Below are 20,163 nucleotides of genomic sequence, written 5' to 3'. Positions count from 1 at the left end.
TCTTTAGTTACTTCAGGTTTGATGGCTTCCGAGCATGGACAGCTCTCTTTAAGTCACACCACAGATTTTCAATTATATTCAGGTCTGGGGACTGAGATGGCCATTCCAGAACATTGTACTTGTTCCTCTGCATAAATGCCTTAGTGGATTTTGAGCAGTGTTTAGGGTCGTTGTCTTGTTGAAAGATCCAGCCCCGGCGCAGCTTCAGCTTTGTCACTGATTCCTGGACATTGGTCTCCAGAATCTGCTGATACTGAGTGGAATCCATGCATCCCTCAACTTTGACAAGATTCCCAGTCCCTGCACTGGCCACACAGCCCCACAGCATGATGGAACCACCACCATATTTTACTGTAGGTAGCAGGTGTTTTTCTTGGAATGCTGTGTTCTTTTTCCTCCATGCATAACGCCCCTTGTTATGGCCAAATAACTAAATTTTAGTTTCATCAGTCCACAGCACCTTATTCCAAAATGAAGCTGGCTTGTCCAAATGTGCTTTAGCCCACCTCAAGTGGCACTTTTTGTGCTGTGGGCGTAGAAAAGGCTTCCTCTGCATCACTCTCGCATACAGCATCTCCTTGTGTAAAGTGGGCCGAATGGTTGAACGATGCACAGTGATTCCACCTGCAGCAAGATGATGTTGTAGGTCTTTGGTGCTGGTCTGTGGGTTGACTCTGACTGTTCTCACCATTCGTCGCTTCTGTCTATCCGAGCTTTTTCTTGGTCTGCCACTTCGAGCCTTAACTTGAACTGAGCCTGTGGTCTTCCATTTCCTCAATATGTTCCTAACTGTGGAAACAGACAGTTGAAATATCTGAGACAGCTTTCTGTATCCTTCCCCTAAACCATGATGGTGAACAATCTTTGTCTTCAGGTCATTTGAGAGTTGTTTTGAGACCCCCATGTTGCTACTCTTCAGAGAAAATTAAAAGAGGAGGGAAACTTACAATTGACCCCCTTAAATACTCTTTCTCATAATTCGATTCACCTGTGTATGTAGGTCAGGGGTCACTGAGCTTACCAAGCCAATTTGAGTTCCAATAATTAGTTCTAAAGGTTTTGGAATCAATAAAATGACAACAGTGCCCACATTTATGCACCTGCCAAATTTTGTTTAAACAATTATAGCACACTTTCTGTAAATCCAATAAACTTAATTTCACTTCTCAAATATCACTGTGTGTGTCTCCTACATGATATATTTAACTGACATTTTTTATCGCAACAACCAACGATTTATACAGGAAAATGATGACGATTAACAAGGTTGCCCAAACTTTTGCATCCCACTGTATATATTCTGGTGAAATTCACCAATTTTTGGGTGTGATGTACCAGTCCTATACCTAGTAGACCGAAAAAAATAAAATAATTGTCAGTTACATTTTTTGGTGAAATTCACCAATTTTTGGGTGTAATATACCCCTCCTCTACCTAGTTGACAGCTTAATATATTTCAATAATTTTTCTGTTACATTCTTGGGTTGACATTATACAATTTTAGATGTGAATAAACACCTGCTATGCATAGGTGACAGGGAATAAAATAAATTATTCAGTAATTAATGCGCACCACATCCTTTCATTCAATGCTTAAACTTTGAAAAGTTGTCACACTTTTATGCTTTAATAATTTCTCCCATATTTCAACTCTAATTTTAAATTTGAAAAAATGAATCCTCCCTTAGATGTGGTCTCTCTTTCTCACGCTCCCTCTCTAGCCTGGAACCCTGATTCCCCTCCACCCGTGATCACCATGGTAGGCGCATAAAAGAACATCGAAAGTTGATAGAGCAGATATCAAATTGGATCGTGAACATCACGGGGACGTGCAACATGGTGGAGCAGTATGTGTGCACACACCTACACGAACTGACTGACAGGGGTCAGCCCCTGCAACTTCTGGGTCTCCAAATTGGGCACATGGCCTGAGCTTGCCCTTTACCCCTTGGAGGTGCTGGCCTGCCCTGCAGCCAGTGTATTGTCTGAACGTGTGTTTAGCATGACTGGAGGGGGTTATCACAGGTTATATTTCCCAATGTTTTGGGGTGTACCCTAATTTTAAAAATAAAATTTAAAACCAAAAAACTGTGTAGGCTACCTCCTCCTCCACCGCCGCTTCCACCTACACCACCACATCCACAGCCTCCTCAACCTCCTACTCCATATGGACCTGGTCCTCCTAGATCAAGATTATTATTTTTTATTTTTACATATTTTATGTTATTTTAAGTCATTTCCCTATCCACATTTGTTTGCAGAGCACTTGCCATGCTCTTAACCACATTTTGACGCCATTTGCAGCCCTCTAGCCCTTTCCATGACATTTTTACAGCCATTTTAGTGCTCAAAAGTTCGGGTCCCCATTGACTTCAATGGGGTTGGGGTTCGGGATCAAGTTCGGGTCCCGAACTCGAACTTTTTTCCGAAGTTCGGCCGAACCCGTCGAACCCGAACATCCAGGTGTCCGCTCAACTCTAGCTTTCATTAATGTCCTCTGTCCCTTTCCACTGCTCCCTTAAAAGACAGTTGCTATGGCTTGTCTGTCTCGGGCTAAGAAGACAGAAAGACAGAGAGGCGGTCCTTCACACTGCATGCCTGTATTAGGCTTCAGAGTGAGGAGGCGTATCTCTTAGTAATCCAATCTGATTGGCTGGCAGGGAGCTGCTGGCTACAGCAAGTGTGTATGGGGAGTGAGGGAAGGCAGTTTTGGTCTCAGAGAACTGGCAGAGGAGTCATCTTAGGGTCCATTCACAAGTCCGTATGTGTTTTGCGGATCCGCAAACACGGACACCGACAATGTGCGTTCCGCATTTTGCAGACCGCACATCGCCGACGCTTTCATAGAAAATGCCTTTTCTTGTCCGCAATTGCGGACAAGAATAGGACATGTTCTATTTTTTGGCGGAACGAAAGTGCGGATCCGGAAGTGCGGATCCCCAAATGCGGATGTGGACAGCAGATTCCGGCCCCATTGAAAATAAATGGGTCCGCACCTGTTCCGCAAAATTGCGGAACGGATGCGGACCCATTTTGCGGACATGTGAATGGCGGGTGAATATCAGATTGGCGGGGGGGGGCGACTCCTGGCACTTGAGAATAGGTCATTAATAGTAAAAGGAGGACAACCTCTTAAATAGTAGGACTGGAGGGAAGGGGTTAGGTTGAAAATTTGGCATGGGCGAGGGCGATTCAATTTTTACCTCAGGCAGTAGAAAGGCTAGGAGCTCCCCTACCCCTTTCCACAAAGCACTGAGGGGGGGGGGGGGGGGCGGCAAACTGAACTTATCCACCTTTAGCTATGCCTTTGGTCCCTACTATATATAGGTGCAGATACAAACAACAAACACACAGACAGATAAACACAAAGACTGAGTCGATAGAAATGGGTCAATACCAAATGATCTACACAGTACTAAAACTGAGAGACAAGGTAGGGTCAAGGAGACAAGCCAAGATCAGAAGCACAGACGATCAATCAGCAAACAGAACCAGGGAACCAGGAACAATGCTAGTGAGCCAAAAGACTATCACTTGCAATGGTTCCATTACAATAGGCGATTTAAATAGAGAGCCAGGTCCCCGGACCAGAACCTGATTGGTCCAGTGACCTGACTCTCCATAGGTTAACCACAAAACCTAAAAATAATAGGACAGATGGGCTGTCATTTAGCCTGTCTATCTCCCCCAGCACAAGTGCCCTGGGAGAAAAGCAGAGCATTGTGATCAATAACTGAGGACCTGGCTCAGCAGTGCATCTCTCCTGGCATGGCCATGCCCAAGCTGAGAATCACGCCACTGGAGCCCAGACTGGTAAGTTTCTTACAACAACAATTAAGATTTCAAAAGTTTTAACAAGTTGAAACATTGACATTTTTGGAGTAAATAAATGCTCTCCTAAATATTCAATTTGGTTTGGTTTCATTTTAGAGTTAGCTGCTTCTCATGTGTAGATTTTGTGCTGAGGCTTAAGAACTTCAAACTATAATTTTGGTCATAACGGGTCAGAATCCCATTACTATTGAAAGGGGTTGAATTAATGTATTAGGAAGCATTTGATTACAGCTATTGTAAGTTATGGTACATGGCATAATTATGCTATTCTTTCCACATTTGAAAGTGGGGAGAAAGTGAGTGGAGCATAGCTGAATGGGTGTAGGCTCCCACGAACCATCCAATTCCTTATAATTTACATCAGAAAATAGCACAGACTATAGTTCACATCTACGCCAACTCATACCTGGTGTAGATTTCAATTTCTGGCACACAAACTGCCGTCTGATGTGCCAAATTTGTAACAGGCCTGTGCGTCTTAAAAATTTTAGAGAATTTTGAGATGACAGACTTTATACTAAAACTGACGTTTGTAACACCCATCTTAATATACAGTATCTTCCCCAATAAGCTGTAACCAAACAGAAGAAGATACAGTTCCAGTATAAAAATAATAATGTACATATAAATGTCAAGCAATATGCTATTAATATTAAAAAAAATTATATATACAGTATATGTTTTTTGTTTGTTGCGTATAGAACATATTACACAGTAGTAAGTTACGTAATAAATGCACCAAAGTAGTTCATTCCAATATCATTGAATAAAGCATAATTAATGGCAGGGGGGGAAGGTAAAAACAAAGTATGAGTCACCTTGTTTCTAAAGTTTAAAAAGTGCCACCAATTACCCTATGAATAAGCAAATACTCCTTTTATGTGGTCAGAAAAAATTTTTTTTGCCAGCAGCAGATGCTGCAGGCAAATAATGATTCTGTATGGGGATGAGCGATGGCATTTGCGATTGTTCCTTCCCATACTGTGGGGGAGATTACTGCGTGTAATTGCAGCAGTTACCTCCACTGACGAGCAGCCGATTGTCAGGAAGGAACGCCTCCTTCACTACAATCTTCTGCTAAATGTAGCAGTGTAATACAGCTTTTAGTTGGGGAAAGAGTAGTAAGATGATAAAAGGGTACAAATCACATACTATTGAAATTTGTGGGGCAGTATTGATTAGGCTCTCGTTCAGACAGGTAAATCATACCTTTGTTTCCTATCCTTATCATGGATATAATCAAATTAACTGACATTAATTCATATTGGTAGTTGTCCAAATGTGATCACATATCTGTCTGTAAACCTAGTCTACAGCAAAGTATTAAGGTATAATTATTTAAACTTAAAGTCACATATTACATTTTGGCAGGATGTATTGAAAAGTGCAGTTGACTGCATTTTCTATACACTTTTTTAATACACTTTTTCAATACACTTTTTCAATACATATTGCATACTGGCCAAACATAAGCCAAAAGATGACATTTTGGGCGTACGTTTGACCATCAAAGTCTATGGGCACAAAATATGTTGTGTAAATTGAGACTTAGATATTACTCTTCAACAAAAGAGTAGATGCGAGTGGATATAAAATGGCTCTTAAGTTTCATTAAACCAATACACGAACAAAGGATAAACTGAGACTAGACGGGTATAGTAGCAAAAATGTACATATACTTTAATAAACAATACACAAAAAATTCATATTTTATTGTGTGATACATCACATCAGATAAAAAGGTGGACAACACCTGAGGGGACATAACATGACTACATACAAAAAGGGGGCAATGAGGTCAACACTCAGCTATACCGCAGATAAGATTCACAAATAGCCATAAAAAGTGCAAGTGCGTATCTCGAAGCTTGTACACATTATATATATATATATATATATATATATATATATATACATAGGACCTGTTTCACGTGCAAAAAGGTTCTCTACATATATCACAAATATCCACAAAAGTCCACAATTTATACTAATATATACACATGTATCTCCACTGCCAGTGCATCAAATTAGGACATACATGTGTATAGCACACAGACCCATCCCCTCATGGGAAGAGGGACTAGTGCCTTAAACTCAGCAAAAAAGTGCATATGTGCATATTATCATCCATTGTAAAAAGTAGAAACAGAGTCCCATACGGATGCATGAACGTGCATGCGCATGTCACCTCAGGGGCAGATGAAAATAACCACTAGTGCCCCAAAAGTAGAACAGTGCAAGGACACGCACATACAAACACATGCACCCTAGGAGTCGATCAACTGAGTGACCATGTCTAGATAGATACAGGTCCTTCTCAAAAAATTAGCATATTGTGATAGTTCATTATTTTCTGTAATGTACTGATAAACATTAGACTTTCATATAATTTAGATTCATTACACACAACTGAAGTAGTTCAAGCCTTTTCTTGTTTTAATATTGATGATTTTGGCATACAGCTCATGAAAACCAAAAATTCCTATCTCAAAAAATTAGCATATTTCATCCGACCAATAAAAGAAAAGTGTTTTTAATACAAAAAAAGTCAAGCTTCAAATAATTAACTTCAGTTATGCACTCAATACTTGGTCGGGAATCCTTTTGCAGAAATGACTGCTTCAATGCGGCGTGGCATGGAGGCAATCAGCCTGTGGCACTGCTGAGGTGTTATGGAGGCCGAGGATGCTTCGATAGCGGCCTTAAGCTCATCCAGAGTGTTGGGTCTTGCGTCTCTCAACTTTCTCTTCCCAATATCCCACAGATTCTCTATGGGGTTCAGGTCAGGAGAGTTGGCAGGCCAATTGAGCACAGTAATACCATGGTCAGTAAACCATTTACCAGTGGTTTGGCACTGTGAGCAGGTGCCAGGTCGTGCTGAAAAATGAAATCTTCATCTCCATAAAGCTTTTCAGCAGATGGAAGCATGAAGTGCTCCAAAATCTCCTGATAGCTAGCTGCATTGACCCTGCCCTTGATAAAACACAGTGGACCAACACCAGCAGCTGACCATCACTGACTGTGGGTACTTGACACTGGACTTCAGGCATTTTGGCATTTCCCTCTCCCAGTCTTCCTCCAGACTCAGTCCACTGCTTCCGCAGGTCCCCCAAGGTCTGGAATCGGTCCTTCTCCACAATCTTCCTCAGGGTCCGGTCACCTCTTCTCGTTGTGCAGCGTTTTCTGCCACACTTTTTCCTTCCCATAGACTTCCCACTGAGGTGCCTTGATACAGCACTCTGGGAACAGCTTATTCGTTCAGAAATTTCTTTCTGTGTCTTACCCTCTTGCTTGAGGGTGTCAATGATGGCCTTCAGGTCGGCAGTCTTACCCATGATTGTGGTTTTGAGTAATGAACCAGGCTGGGAGTTTTTAAAAGCCTCAGGAATCTTTTGCAGGTGTTTAGAGTTAATTAGTTGATTCAGATGATTAGGTTAATAGCTCGTTTAGAGAACCTTTTCATGATATGCTAATTTTTTGAGATAGGAATTTGGGGTTTTCATGAGCTGTATGCCAAAATCATCAATATTAAAACAAGAAAAGGCTTGAACTACTTCAGTTGTGTGTAATGAATCTAAAATATATGAAAGTATAATGTTTATCAGTACATTACAGAAAATAATGAACTTTATCACAATATGCTAATTTTTTGAGAAGGACCTGTACAGTCAAGACATCAAAACATCACAAAGATCGATTCCTGCACTAAAAAAAGAAACAACTGAATCATGCTACAGAACCATTAGCTAGCAAAGCAAAGAGTAGCCTCACACTATGACATTACGTATTCATATAATAGAGACAGTCCGAACTCAGGAGAACCACGTACCTCTCTCTGGGGTACGTGGCTCTCCTGAGTTCGGACTGTCTCTATTATATGAGTACGTAATGTCATAGTGTGAGGCTACTCTTTGCTTTGCTAGCTAATGGTTCTGTAGCATGATTCAGTTGTTTCTTTTTTAGTGCAGGAATCGATCTTTGTGATGTTTTGATGTCTTGACTGTATCTATCTAGACATGGTCACTCAGTTGATCGACTCCTAGGGTGCATGTGTTTGTATGTGCGTGTCCTTGCACTGTTCTACCTTTGGGGCACTAGTGGTTATTTTCATCTGCCCCTGAGGTGACATGCGCATGCATGTTCATGCATCCGTATGGGACTCTGTTTCTACTTTTTACAATGGATGATAATATGCACATATGCACTTTTTTGCTGAGTTTAAGGCACTAGTCCCTCTTCCCATGAGGGGATGGGTCCGTGTGCTATACACATGTATGTTCTAATTTAATGCACTGGCAGTGGAGATACATGTGTATATATCAGTATAAATTGTGGACTTTTGTGGATATTTGTGATATATGTAGAGAACCTTTTTGCACGTAAAACAGGTCCTATGTATATATATATATATATATATATATAATGTGTACAAGCTTCGAGATACGCACTTGCACTTTTTCTGGCTATTTGTGAATCTTAGCTGCGGTATAGCTGAGTGTTGACCTCATTGCCCCCTTTTTGTATGTAGTCATGTTATGTCCCCTCAGGTGTAGTCCACCTTTTTATCTGATGTGATGTATCACACAATAAAATATGAATTTTTTTGTGTATTGTTTAATAAAGTATATGTACAGTCGTGGCCAAAAGTTTTGAGAATTACATAAATATTGGAAATTGGAAAAGTTGCTGCTTAAGTTTTTATAATAGCAATTTGCATATACTCCAGAATGTTATGAACAGTGATCAGATGAATTGCATAGTCCTTCTTCTCCATGAAAATTAACTTAATCCCAAAAAAAACTTTCCACTGCATTTCATTGCTGTCATTAAAGGACCTGCTGAGATCATTTCAGTAATCGTCTTGTTAACTCAGGTGAGAATGTTGATGAGCACAAGGCTGGAGATCATTATGTCAGGCTGATTGGGTTAAAATGGCAGACTTGACATGTTAAAAGGAGGGTGATGCCAGGAGTTCAAGTTAGTTCAAGTCCTTTGTGAACAAATGAGGCCTGGCTGATGAGAGGGCCCATAATCCTGGGGCAAGAGGCCAGCAGCCAGGCCCCTCCATAACCCAGTGGCGAGGTTGGTTTCGCCACACTCATATTCCACTAACTTGTGACAAAAAATAAAATCTCACATGAACTCACCATACCCCTCACAGAATCCAAATGCGTAAAAATTTTTAGACATTTAGATTCCAGACTTCTTCTCACGCTTTAGGGCCCCTAAAATGCCAGGGCAGTATAAATACCCCACATGTGACCCCATTTTGGAAAGAAGACACCTCAAGGTATTTTGTGAAGGGAATGGCGAGTTCATGTAAAATTTTATTTTTTGTCACAAGTTAGCGGAAAGGGAGACTTTGTGAGAAAAAAATAAATAAAAAATTTCCGCTAACTTGTGCCAAAAAAAAAAAACTTCTATGAACTCGCCATGCCCCTCACGGAATACCTTGGGGTGTCTTCTTTCCAAAATGGGGTCACATGTGGGGTATTTATACTGCCCTGGCATTTTAGGGGCCCTAAAGCGTGAGAAGAAGTCTGGAATACAAATGCCCTCCTAAAAGATACTCATTGGAATTTGGGCCCCTTTGCGCACCTAGGCTGCAAAAAAGTGTCACACATGTGGTATCGCTGTACTCAGGAGAAGTTGGGCAATGTGTTTTGGGGTGTCTTTTTACATATACCCATGCTGGGTGAGAGAAATATCTCTCTATCATGACAACTTTGTATAAAAAAAATGGGAAAAGTTGACATTTAGAGAGATATTTCTCTCACCAAGCATGGGTATATGTAAAAATACACCCCAAAAGACATTGCCCTACTTCTCCTGAGTACGGTGATACCACATGTGTGACACATTTTTGCAGCCTAGGTGGGCAAAGGGGCCCAAATTCCAATGAGTACTTTTAGGAATTCACAGGGCATTTTTTACACATTTTGATTTCAAACTACTTCTCACACATTAGGGCCCCTAAAATGCCAGGGCAGTATAACTACCCCACAAGTGACCCCATTTTGGAAAGAAAACACCCCAAGGTATTCCGTGAGGGGCATGGCGAGTTTCTAGAATTTTTTATTTTTTGTCACAAGTTAGCGGAAAATGACGATTTTTTTTTTTCTTACAAAGTCTCATATTCCACTAACTTGTGACAAAAAATAAAAACTTCCATGAACTCACTATGCCCATCACGAAATACCTTGGGGTATCTTCTTTCCAAAATGGGGTCACTTGTGGGGTAGTTATACTGCCCTGGCATTTTAGGGGCCCTAATGTGTGAGAAGTAGTTTGAAATCCAAATGTGTAAAAAATGCCCTGTGAAATCCGAAAGGTGCTCTTTGGAATTTGGGCCCCTTTGCGCACCTAGGCTGCAAAAAAGTGTCACACATCTGGTATTGCCGTACTCAGAAGGAGTAGGGCAATGTGTTTTGGGGTGTCTTTTTACATATACCCATGCTGGGTGAGAGAAATATCTCGGCAAAAGACAACTTTTCCCATTTTTTTATACAAAGTTGGCATTTGACCGAGATATTTATCTCACCCAGCATGGGTATATGTAAAATGACACCCCAAAACACATTGCCCAACTTCTCCTGAGTACGGCGATACCACATGTGTGACACTTTTTTTCAGCCTAGGTGGGCAAAGGGGCCCACATTCCAAAGAGCACCTTTAGGATTTCGCAGGGCATTTTTTACACATTTTGATTTCAAACTACTTCCCACACATTAGGGCCCCTAAAATGCCAGGTCTGTATAACTACCCCACAAGTGACCCCATTTTGGAAAGAAGACACCCCAAGGTATTTTGTGAAGGGCATGGCGAGTTCATGTAAAATTTTATTTTTTGTCACAAGTTAGCGGAAAGGGAGACTTTGTGAGTAAAAAAGAAATAAAAAATTTCCGCTAACTTGTGACAAAAAAAAAACTTCTATGAACTCACCATGCCCCTCACGGAATACCTTGGGGTGTCTTCTTTCCAAAATGGGGTCACATGTGGGGTATTCATACTGCCCTGGCATTTTAGGGGCCCTAAAGCATGAGAAGAAGTCTGGAATCCAAATGCCCTCCTAAAAGATACTCATTGGAATTTGGGCCCCTTTGCGCACCTAGGCTGCAAAAAAGTGTCACACATGTGGTATCGCTGTACTCAGGAGAAGTTGGGCAATGTGTTTTGGGGTGTCTTTTTACATATACCCATGCTGGGTGAGAGAAATATCTCTCTATAATGACAACTTTGTATAAAAAAAATGGGAAAAGTTGACTTTTAGAGAGATATTTCTCTCACCAAGCATAGGTATATGTAAAAATACACCCCAAAAGACATTGCCCTACTTCTCCTGAGTACGGTGATACCAGATGTGTGACCCTTTTTCACAGCCTAGGTGGGCAAAGGGGCCCACATTCCAAAGAGCACCTTTAGGATTTCACAGGGCATTTTTTACACAATTTGATTTCAAACTACTTCCCACACATTAGGGCCCCTAAATTTCCAGGGCAGTATATCTACCCCACAAGTGACCCCATTTTGGAAAGAAGACACCCCAAGGTATTTCGTGATGGGCATAGTGAGTTCATGGAAGTTTTTATTTTTTGTCACAAGTTAGTGGAATATGAGACTTTGTAAGAAAAAATAAATAAAAATCATAATTTTCCGCTAACTTGTGACAAAAAATAAAAAGTTCTATGAACTCACTATGCCCATCAGCGAATACCTTAGGGTGTCTACTTTCCGAAATGGGGTTATTTGTGGGGGGTTTTTACTGTCTGGGCATTGTAGAACCTCAGGAAACATGACAGGTGCTCAGAAAGTCAGAGCTGCTTCAAAAAGCGGAAATTCACATTTTTGTACCATAGATTGTAAACGCTATAACTTTTGCCCAAACCATTTTTTTTTTTACCCAAACATTTTTTTTTTTTATCAAAGACATGTAGAACAATAAATTTAGATAAAAATTTATATATAGATGTCGTTTTTTTGAAAACTTTTACAACTGAAAGTGAAAAATGTCATTTTTTTGCAAACATTTCATTAAATTTCGATTAATAACAAAAAAAGTAAAAATGTCAGCAGCAATGAAATACCACCATATGAAAGCTCTATTAGTGAGAAGAAAAGGAGGTCAAATTCATTTGGGTGGTAAGTTGCATGACCGAGCAATAAACGGTGAAAGTAGTGTAGTGCTGAATTGTAAAAAGTGGTCTGGTCATTAAGGGTGTTTAAGCTAGGGGGGCTGAGGTGGTTAAAGACCAACTGAAAAAAATAAATAAAAATTTGATGAAATGAGTAGGATAAAATAATAAAAAAAATAAAAAAAAGAAAATAAAAAAATCCCCAAAAGGTGTCCATAGCCTTTAATTAATCTGATGCATGACATCTGCCCCAGAATAGTGGCTCAATTTGAGCATTTTGACTAAATCTCCCCCCCAGTGAACTCAAAAAATAAGACAGTATACAGTAAGCTCAGCATACAGTAAGCTTACCATAATGGTGCTGCAGGCAGACACAGTTGAAGACCTTAAAAGTATCAGGTCACTGGCCTCAGCGATTACATGTGCTAGAACAGCATGTCACTGCTATCAGGTGGGAACTGAAAGCACCTGGGAATGGGGCAGCAGAATAGGAATGGCAGGACTGTAGACAGAGTTTTTTTTTTTTTTTTTTTAACTGGACACTGGTTCTGACCATGGGGGTTGTCAATCCCTAACCTGGAGAATCCATTAAATTTGAAAAAAAATACAATAAAGTGTGTTATTAAAAGGTGGAGATTTACTTTAATGTTATCTATATTTGCAGTTTTCACTAACAGTTACTAGCAAATGCTTTTTCTGTCTGGCTTATAGATGACGGGCTGCAGAAAAATTATTTCACATGGTACAGAATTGGCGGAATTCTGATATTACTGCTTCCTCTAACTTACCTTATCCACCAAATGGGTATGTATTCATTATTTGCTTTTACCTTGTTATGGTAGTGGGTGTGGAACCACTGTGTAAACAAATACCGGTAGATTTGACTTTGGATTACTCCTAAGGACATTATTCTGCCAGTCACCTTGTTTTCACCCTTTGTATATGGATCTGGACTTTGCTGCAGGGAAACCACCAGGCTGCTTCCTCCTGTAGTAGTCTCTGTATGATTGACAACTGGAGTAGGGCAAAATTGTACTCAGGAATAAGCCGAGGTCAGGACAGGCAGAGTACATGCAGAATACATGTAGCATTCTAAACAGTCCAATGTCACAGTAGGAAGCATGAGATTATCAATGCATTTATGCCAGCTGTCTGGCGGGAATACATTGAGAAATATGGTCATCAAAATGAGTGCTATATCAATGAAGCACTTTTTCTGACATAGAAGTCAGGTGAAGTGGGTGGGGCCAAGGTCTGTTTAATTACAAATTTTTTATTTAAAATGTGTCTGTTTACTAAAATAAAAACCAAAATCAGATATCTGGGGCATTGTGCTTTGCATTCTGCATTGCCTGGGAGTGATTGACGTACCTGTACTGGAAAACTGGGTGAGGCCATTCTAGGCTTTGCTATGAACAGGGCCAAGGTGACAGGTAGGCAGAGATAGGCAACCGCCTAGGGCGCCACCTCATTTCAGCATCAAATAATTGAGCACCAACCCGGCATTGTTATTCTCAGTCCACATGGGCCTTCTCATCGCCAAGGGGCCATATAGGTCCACTCCTGCACTGTCTGCACATATCTCCATTGTTGTATGAGAAGCTCAATTTACAAGGACCGTGGCTCCGGATGCTGGCATGGAAAAGGGTGCGGGCCTTGAAGAAAAAGAGGAACGCTGACCAATTATCACTTCCCCATTAGACTGATGGAAGCGTTCACTGGTGTCAGCGAATCAGTAACACTGACATATGAGAGCTCCATTAGTCTGTGGAGGAAAGCACTTATAGGCCAGTGTTCTCCTTCATGGCCCCCCCCCCCCCCCCCCTATTCCATGCCTGCGTGCGGAACCGCGGTCCTAGAAAATTCAACCTCTAGTACAAGTAAGCAGAAATATGCAGACAAACAGTGCAGGACAACTCCTGACTGGAGCACTTCGACCCACCTGCAGTCTAGAGGAAGTTGTGGAGTGAGACTGATTAGTGCATGGATGTCCCTAAGGGCTGTTTCACACGAGCGGATGCCGTGCGTGACATCCGCTCTGTGAATGACAGCCAAGACCCGATGCAGACTGCAGAGGCATGGAGCATTAACATGACTGATAATGCTCCGTGCCTCTCTGTGATCTCTTTACTACGAAATCACAGTGAGATAAAGTTGTCACTGTGATTTCATACTAAAGAGATCACAGAGAGGCACGGAGCATTATCAATCATGTTAATGCTCCGTGCCTCTGCAGTCTGCATCGGGTCTTGGCACTCTTTCACGGAGCGGATGCCACGCACGGCATCCGCTCGTGTGAAACAGCCCTAACAGTCTGGTTGCCAGGGGTGGACTGGGAACTTAAAGTGGCCCTTGAAAAAATACGAAAAGTGGCCCCATTTTGTAGTTGGGTCCAAATTGATGTAAGACAGTGCCAGCAATAACATATTGTGGCACATTATACCACCTCAACAGAGCCAAATACCACAGTCCAGCACAAAATACTGCCAGCAGAACAAAATACATCCCCAAAAGCTTCCACTGACCAGCCGTGAGGAGGGCTCAGGTAGCCCTTTAGGCATCGGCCCACCGGGAAGTTTCCCTGTTAGGTCTATGGCCAATCCGCAGCTGGTGGTTGCCTCCCCTTACACTCAGAGGAACATTTTCCTTCCTCACTCCATTTAGACCTGGTACTGTTATGGGACATGGCACATGTCTAGCACCCTGGCATTTAAGAAGTTGGCCAAGTGCTGTCACCTCCATGTCACTCAGCTCCACAAATTGAAAGGAGAAATACAAGACAGACATGGAAGATATGACAGGGCATCACACAAGTGGGGACATAAAGCAGTAGCCATGGGGATGTTGAGTCCAGGATATGCCTCCTATATGGTCATATGTTTAGGGTTACTGTTAACTGTTAACCCCTTTCCACATATGGACATAATTATATGCCCATTTTTGCAGTGCATCCCCACAAATGGACATATAGTTATGTACAAGAGCCGTGGCTGCTCCATCAGCATGTCATGGCTGTGATATACAGCCAACATACTGCCCCACACATTTATCCTATAAATTTATGTATATGTTTTGTTTTGTTTTTTATATACGATGGCATCCATCTGAGGCTTCCATTTAACTATACGTTTTTGGATATGTTAAACATAAGGCAAGAATGTGATGTGAACCCAGCCTAAGGGCTAAAATGCTCCCTCTGTCAAACTATTAGCCCCTCTAACCCAATCGTGAGGTGCCATGACAGCCAAGGTCCCAAACAAAGGCCTTCAGCCTGCCATGACCGTATGCCTATTAAGCATGGACAAAATAGAGTGCCTGTCACTTTTCTACTAATATTATTCAAATATTTACAGTAGTCCAATAGATTAAATGCAATTAGTTTATAACTTTATTGCGAAGAGTCAAACGTAAATGGTATAATACATTCTGGAAACGCCTCTACATATATTAAATTGGATGTTTCGATCCACTTGGACCTTCTTCTGTGGATTATTCTGCGGCCCAGATGTGGCTTTGTTTATGTGTAGCTGGCATCTCTCATTGAGTTTAACTCTACTGGCTGGCAATCTAAATATTCTTACAGTAATACAAGAAAAACCAAGCAGATCTGCAATTCATACATCTAGGGGAGTGAAAAGCTTCAAAACTTTCTGACAAACTTATGATTGATCATTATTATTATTATTAGTAGTAGTAGTAGTAGTAGTAGTAGTAGTAGTAGTAGTAGTAGTAGTAGTAATATGAAGGCAATTCATTTCCAGACATTTCTGTATAGTACGCTTACATCTTAAAAATATGTACCCTTCATTGCAGGAAAAGATCACTGTTCTGCGTGCAGGTATGTATTGAAGTCAAGCATATCATTTCCTACACACAATAATCACAATATACTTTCAATGTGGAGCGATGTGAAAACATTCATATTGCATGTTATAGAGAAATGTAAAGGAAGAGGGACCAAACCACCAATATCAAAAGAGCGCAAGCTTACTGACAGACCTACACACGCAAACCACAAGTAACTAAACACAGGTCATGCAATAGACCTTCAACTTTTTCTTTCCATATTTAGTATATTGTCTTAAGGTGGCCATACAAGTTAGATGAATGTCAGCCAATTAATGATTAAAATGAAGCCTACTTTGTAGCCATATTAAAGGAAATATGGCACCAGAAAATGACCCATTGTTTAAATCACGGTTTTATGTAACATTTTAAAATAATTATTGATATTTTTAATTTTCCAAATTTTTATATTTAAACCAAAACAATAAAATCCTTCAGTTTTCATGCTGCCCACTAAGCCTAATAATAGGCGCCACTTCTTGGTCTATACAGATCATTTTACTGCAATTACCTGCTTATCTGTCAGTCTAAGGCTACATTCACAGGACCGTATATGTTTTCGCGGTCCGCAAATTGGGGATCCGCAAAACACGGAAACAGGCCGTGTGAATGTAGCTGGCTCTATGACAGAAATGCCTATTCTTGTCCCTAATTGCAGACAAGAATAGGACATGCTCTATCTTTTTTGTGGGGCCATGGATCGGAACTACGGATGTGGACAGCACACAGTGTGTTGTCCGCATCTTCTGTGGCCCTATTGAAATGAATGGGTCCACACCCAGAAAATAAAAAAAACACATTAGAAAAAAAGGATATGTGTTGCTATCTGGTTTTACTTGACAAACGTTTTGGTGACACATTTCTTATAATGGTTTTCCCATCTCCCCCAAGCACAGTGTGCTCTCCTTCACTTCCAGTGCCACATTCGGGAGATACGAGCAGGTCCCAGAAGTGGGACCCATACCTATCTTACATTGATGTTATTTCCTCGATATGCCATCAATGTCCCAGATGGATCAATCCCTTTAATTATATATTAGAAAACTGTATTATGAGTAATTATCTAATATATCTTCTATCTGAATCATGCTCAAAGAGGGGTGCTTTGAGTAATTATACTGAGCAGCCATTGTGGGTTCAAATTCAGCAACTTTCAGCAGAATACAGGTGTCTACTATGTTCTATTAAGATGTCTGATCACATGCTACAGATCTGTTTCAGAAATTTCTGCATCTGTTCCAATTATTTAAATGAGGTTTATTAACACTCATGCTGATGTATGAAATGGATGTTGAATCACAGAAATATCTGCAACAAATCTGTGTGTGAACATACCCTAAGACTATGTTCACATCTGCATTAGGGGTCAGAGCTAATGAAAGAGACATATGAACATAGCCTTACTAGAATTGCCCCTGCTCATTGGAAGCCAGGCTCGGACTGTCCCACAGGGGAACAGGTGAATCCTTCAGTGGGCCCCTGAGCAAAATGGGCCCCTAGTCTCCCACTCCCTGTACAAGTGGCACATAACACAGTAGACTTACTGCACAAAATACATATATTCAATGTACAGCACCTAAACCAGCCTATGTTCATATAAAAAACTCCCCAGATTATTATTATAGACACGATCAGAGCTGAGATGACTTCTAGGTATAGAGGAAAGCTACCAGTGTCCTCTTCTCCCCAGGACCTACCTTCTCAAAGTTACTGCAGTGACCCCCATATTCAATCATCTAGTAGTATCTTGCTGCTGTGTGAGCAGGTAATATTTGAATGTATCTGTATGTTGGGCCCCCAAAATAAATTACTGGTGGGCCGTAGGCACCCCAGTCCAACACTGTTGGAAGTGATTTAGGTAACATATATTAGAGAAATACCTGTACTTCAATTCTTATGAGACTCAAATCTTCTACTGCACTGGCAACGAGGTGGGAGAACCCCAGAAACATTAGGTAGTCTGTCAAAAGTAATTAGTGTCCAAAACCTGCCTCAGCAAAAGGGATTGTTCCACCCTCAGAGCAATTGTACGTGTGGCCCAAAAATGCTTATCCTAAAGAAGAAAGCCACTTACCTATTCACAGTGTCAAGGGATCTATCCCTGCTACTTCCATTCTCCTGTGGACCAGAAGTGTGCCATTCACGATCACGTGCCCTGCTGCAACCATTCATGGTCTCAGTGGTGACGTGAATAAGTGGCTTTTTTCTTTATACTGAGCACTTTCTGGGTCATAAGTACAATGGTTGTGGACGGTGGACAACCTCTTTAATTTCAAAAGCCTTAACAAGACACATAGGGTCTACACTTTGCCGTGTAGTTCCAGAATGCCTTCTCTATCACATCTATGTGCATACAAAGCCAATAAAATTTTTTGCATAAAATAGTTAGACATCTCGTTAATTGCAAAATGCACACTCCTTTCTTTAGAATTCATAAGGTTTTTATTGCATTGAAAATAACAATTTTTTTAATAAACCAAATGTTATGATTACACCAGATCTCCCCGTTTGCCCTGGTGTACGATGACATATTGTCCATATACACCTGACAATAACACCCATTCTTTTTTAACTACTGTATATTTTTAATAATGTATTTGTACAATTTACAGTAACAGGTACATATGAACAATGTCACAATCTATTAATGACAATCTTATTAGAGGAACAAAACCTCATAAAATGCACTGATAAAAATATACTACCGCAAGAGAAATTAGAATTATAGGTATGACAATTTAACATCACATCGAACGACAAAGTAACACAAGGGAAAGAAGAAGAAGAAAGGAATCTTGAGATGGTCAAACTAGTACACATTCTGCAAATCTGATCATAACTAGTGTGTGATCCAGTACATGTCCCACAAGATCCGCAAAGCATCAGACACAGCCATTTTATCATCTAATAGCGCAGTGAGGTATTCTAAGTTCCTACCTCCTTTAACTCTAGAGTGAAGAACCAAAAGGGATGGTGGAGACCCCTGCTTCCCCTGTCTGGCAATAGGACATCAGCCTGCTGTCAGAATATTCAGAAGCAGTCAACTGGTTACTTTTTAAATGGGCTGCAGCAAAAAGCTCAATAGGCAAGGCATGGGATCTAAGGGAATTTCACACTCCAGCACTCTCTAAATAAGTGATACGACCTCCAACCGGAGACACCATTCATGACCCACCACCATGATAGGTCATCAATGGTTACCTTGTGTCATTCACTGGCCTACACTGAAGTCTACCAAGATAACTAATGGCCTTGGAGAGAATAGGAACATTTAATGTATTAAGTTTTTTATTTTTATTTCGCTATATTGAGTCATGTAATCAATGAAGTGTTGTAACCGGTTATTTTTCTTCAGAGCCTGTTACTCATCAAGACAAAACATCACCAGCACCAATGGTAAGCATATAACACCACAACTATTACCTGTCATCTACTACTGCATTCAAAAAATGATGGCACCTTAATGTAGTGGACTATATGCTGCTTTAATTTTCCAGCCAAAATGAATAGCTTGGACCCAATGGTGCATATATATCAAATGAAAAGTACCAGATAACTAGAGAAAAACACTAGCCAAAAGATGTCTGCAAAACATCAAAAGTTAGCATGCTCTGTGTGCAGACATTAGTTGTCTGATGCCAGGCTAGACAGGAGTGCTGCAGATCTAGATAAGACATACAGATGGTAATTTCTCTGTGAGTTTTACCACAGTGGCTTGAGACAAGACAGGCGCTGGAGGTTGTAACCACATCATCTTTACCTCCTACTGATGTGTGTGGTAAAGTACTAAGCAGCAGACCACACATAACAAACAGAGCTACTATAAAAATATGATAAATGATAATGGAAAACTTTAGTTTTTACCATTTCCACTTAACTGAATATTACACATACTGTGAAACATTGACGCATAAAGTACAATATAACTTTTTATGTGTCTGATCACAGACATATGACAAAAGCCCTCTGCAGGTTATTCAGAATATTTCTAGCTCCTGTGTAGAAGACACAGGAAAATAATGCAATCATATTTGAAATTATGATAGTAAGGCTGGTTTTGCGCACATTTTTCTGAACAATCCAACATTTTGTGACCTTTTTGATACCATTTTAATGTTTTTTTTAGTGTTTTGCTGCATGCTCTGTATATTATGTATTGTCTTGCATTTTTACCTTGTGTCTCTCTATAGAACTTCAGAAAAAAGCATATTTTAAATGTAATTAATGTTACTAAATAAAATGTCCATATGAGATGAGAACATAGTTCTGCTACTTTACAAATCACTGGGAATACTATTTGCCGGGCAGCAGGATATAAGACATTGTACAGCTCGGAAGGGTTCAAAGGTGG

At 40.6% G+C, this 20,163-nt stretch overlaps 1 protein-coding gene across 2 annotated transcripts in view; it reads left to right on the top strand.

The window, feature by feature from the left end:
- The window catches only part of LOC120985206, a 94,860-nt gene that overhangs the window by 60,652 nt on the left and 14,045 nt on the right, over positions 1–20,163 (top strand). For both annotated transcript variants that reach the window (XM_040413490.1, XM_040413492.1), the window contains exons 4-6: positions 12,678–12,770; positions 15,780–15,804; positions 19,168–19,208. In XM_040413490.1, coding sequence (XP_040269424.1) covers positions 12,678–12,770; positions 15,780–15,804; positions 19,168–19,208 — 159 coding nt within the window. The remainder of the gene's footprint in view (positions 1–12,677; positions 12,771–15,779; positions 15,805–19,167; positions 19,209–20,163) is intronic.

Source organism: Bufo bufo, chromosome 1, assembly GCF_905171765.1.
Source record: "Bufo bufo chromosome 1, aBufBuf1.1, whole genome shotgun sequence".
In the NCBI taxonomy this organism is placed as follows: domain Eukaryota; kingdom Metazoa; phylum Chordata; class Amphibia; order Anura; family Bufonidae; genus Bufo; species Bufo bufo.
Note: the sequence above shows the minus strand (reverse complement) of the source record. Positions and strands in the feature narration are given on the sequence as shown.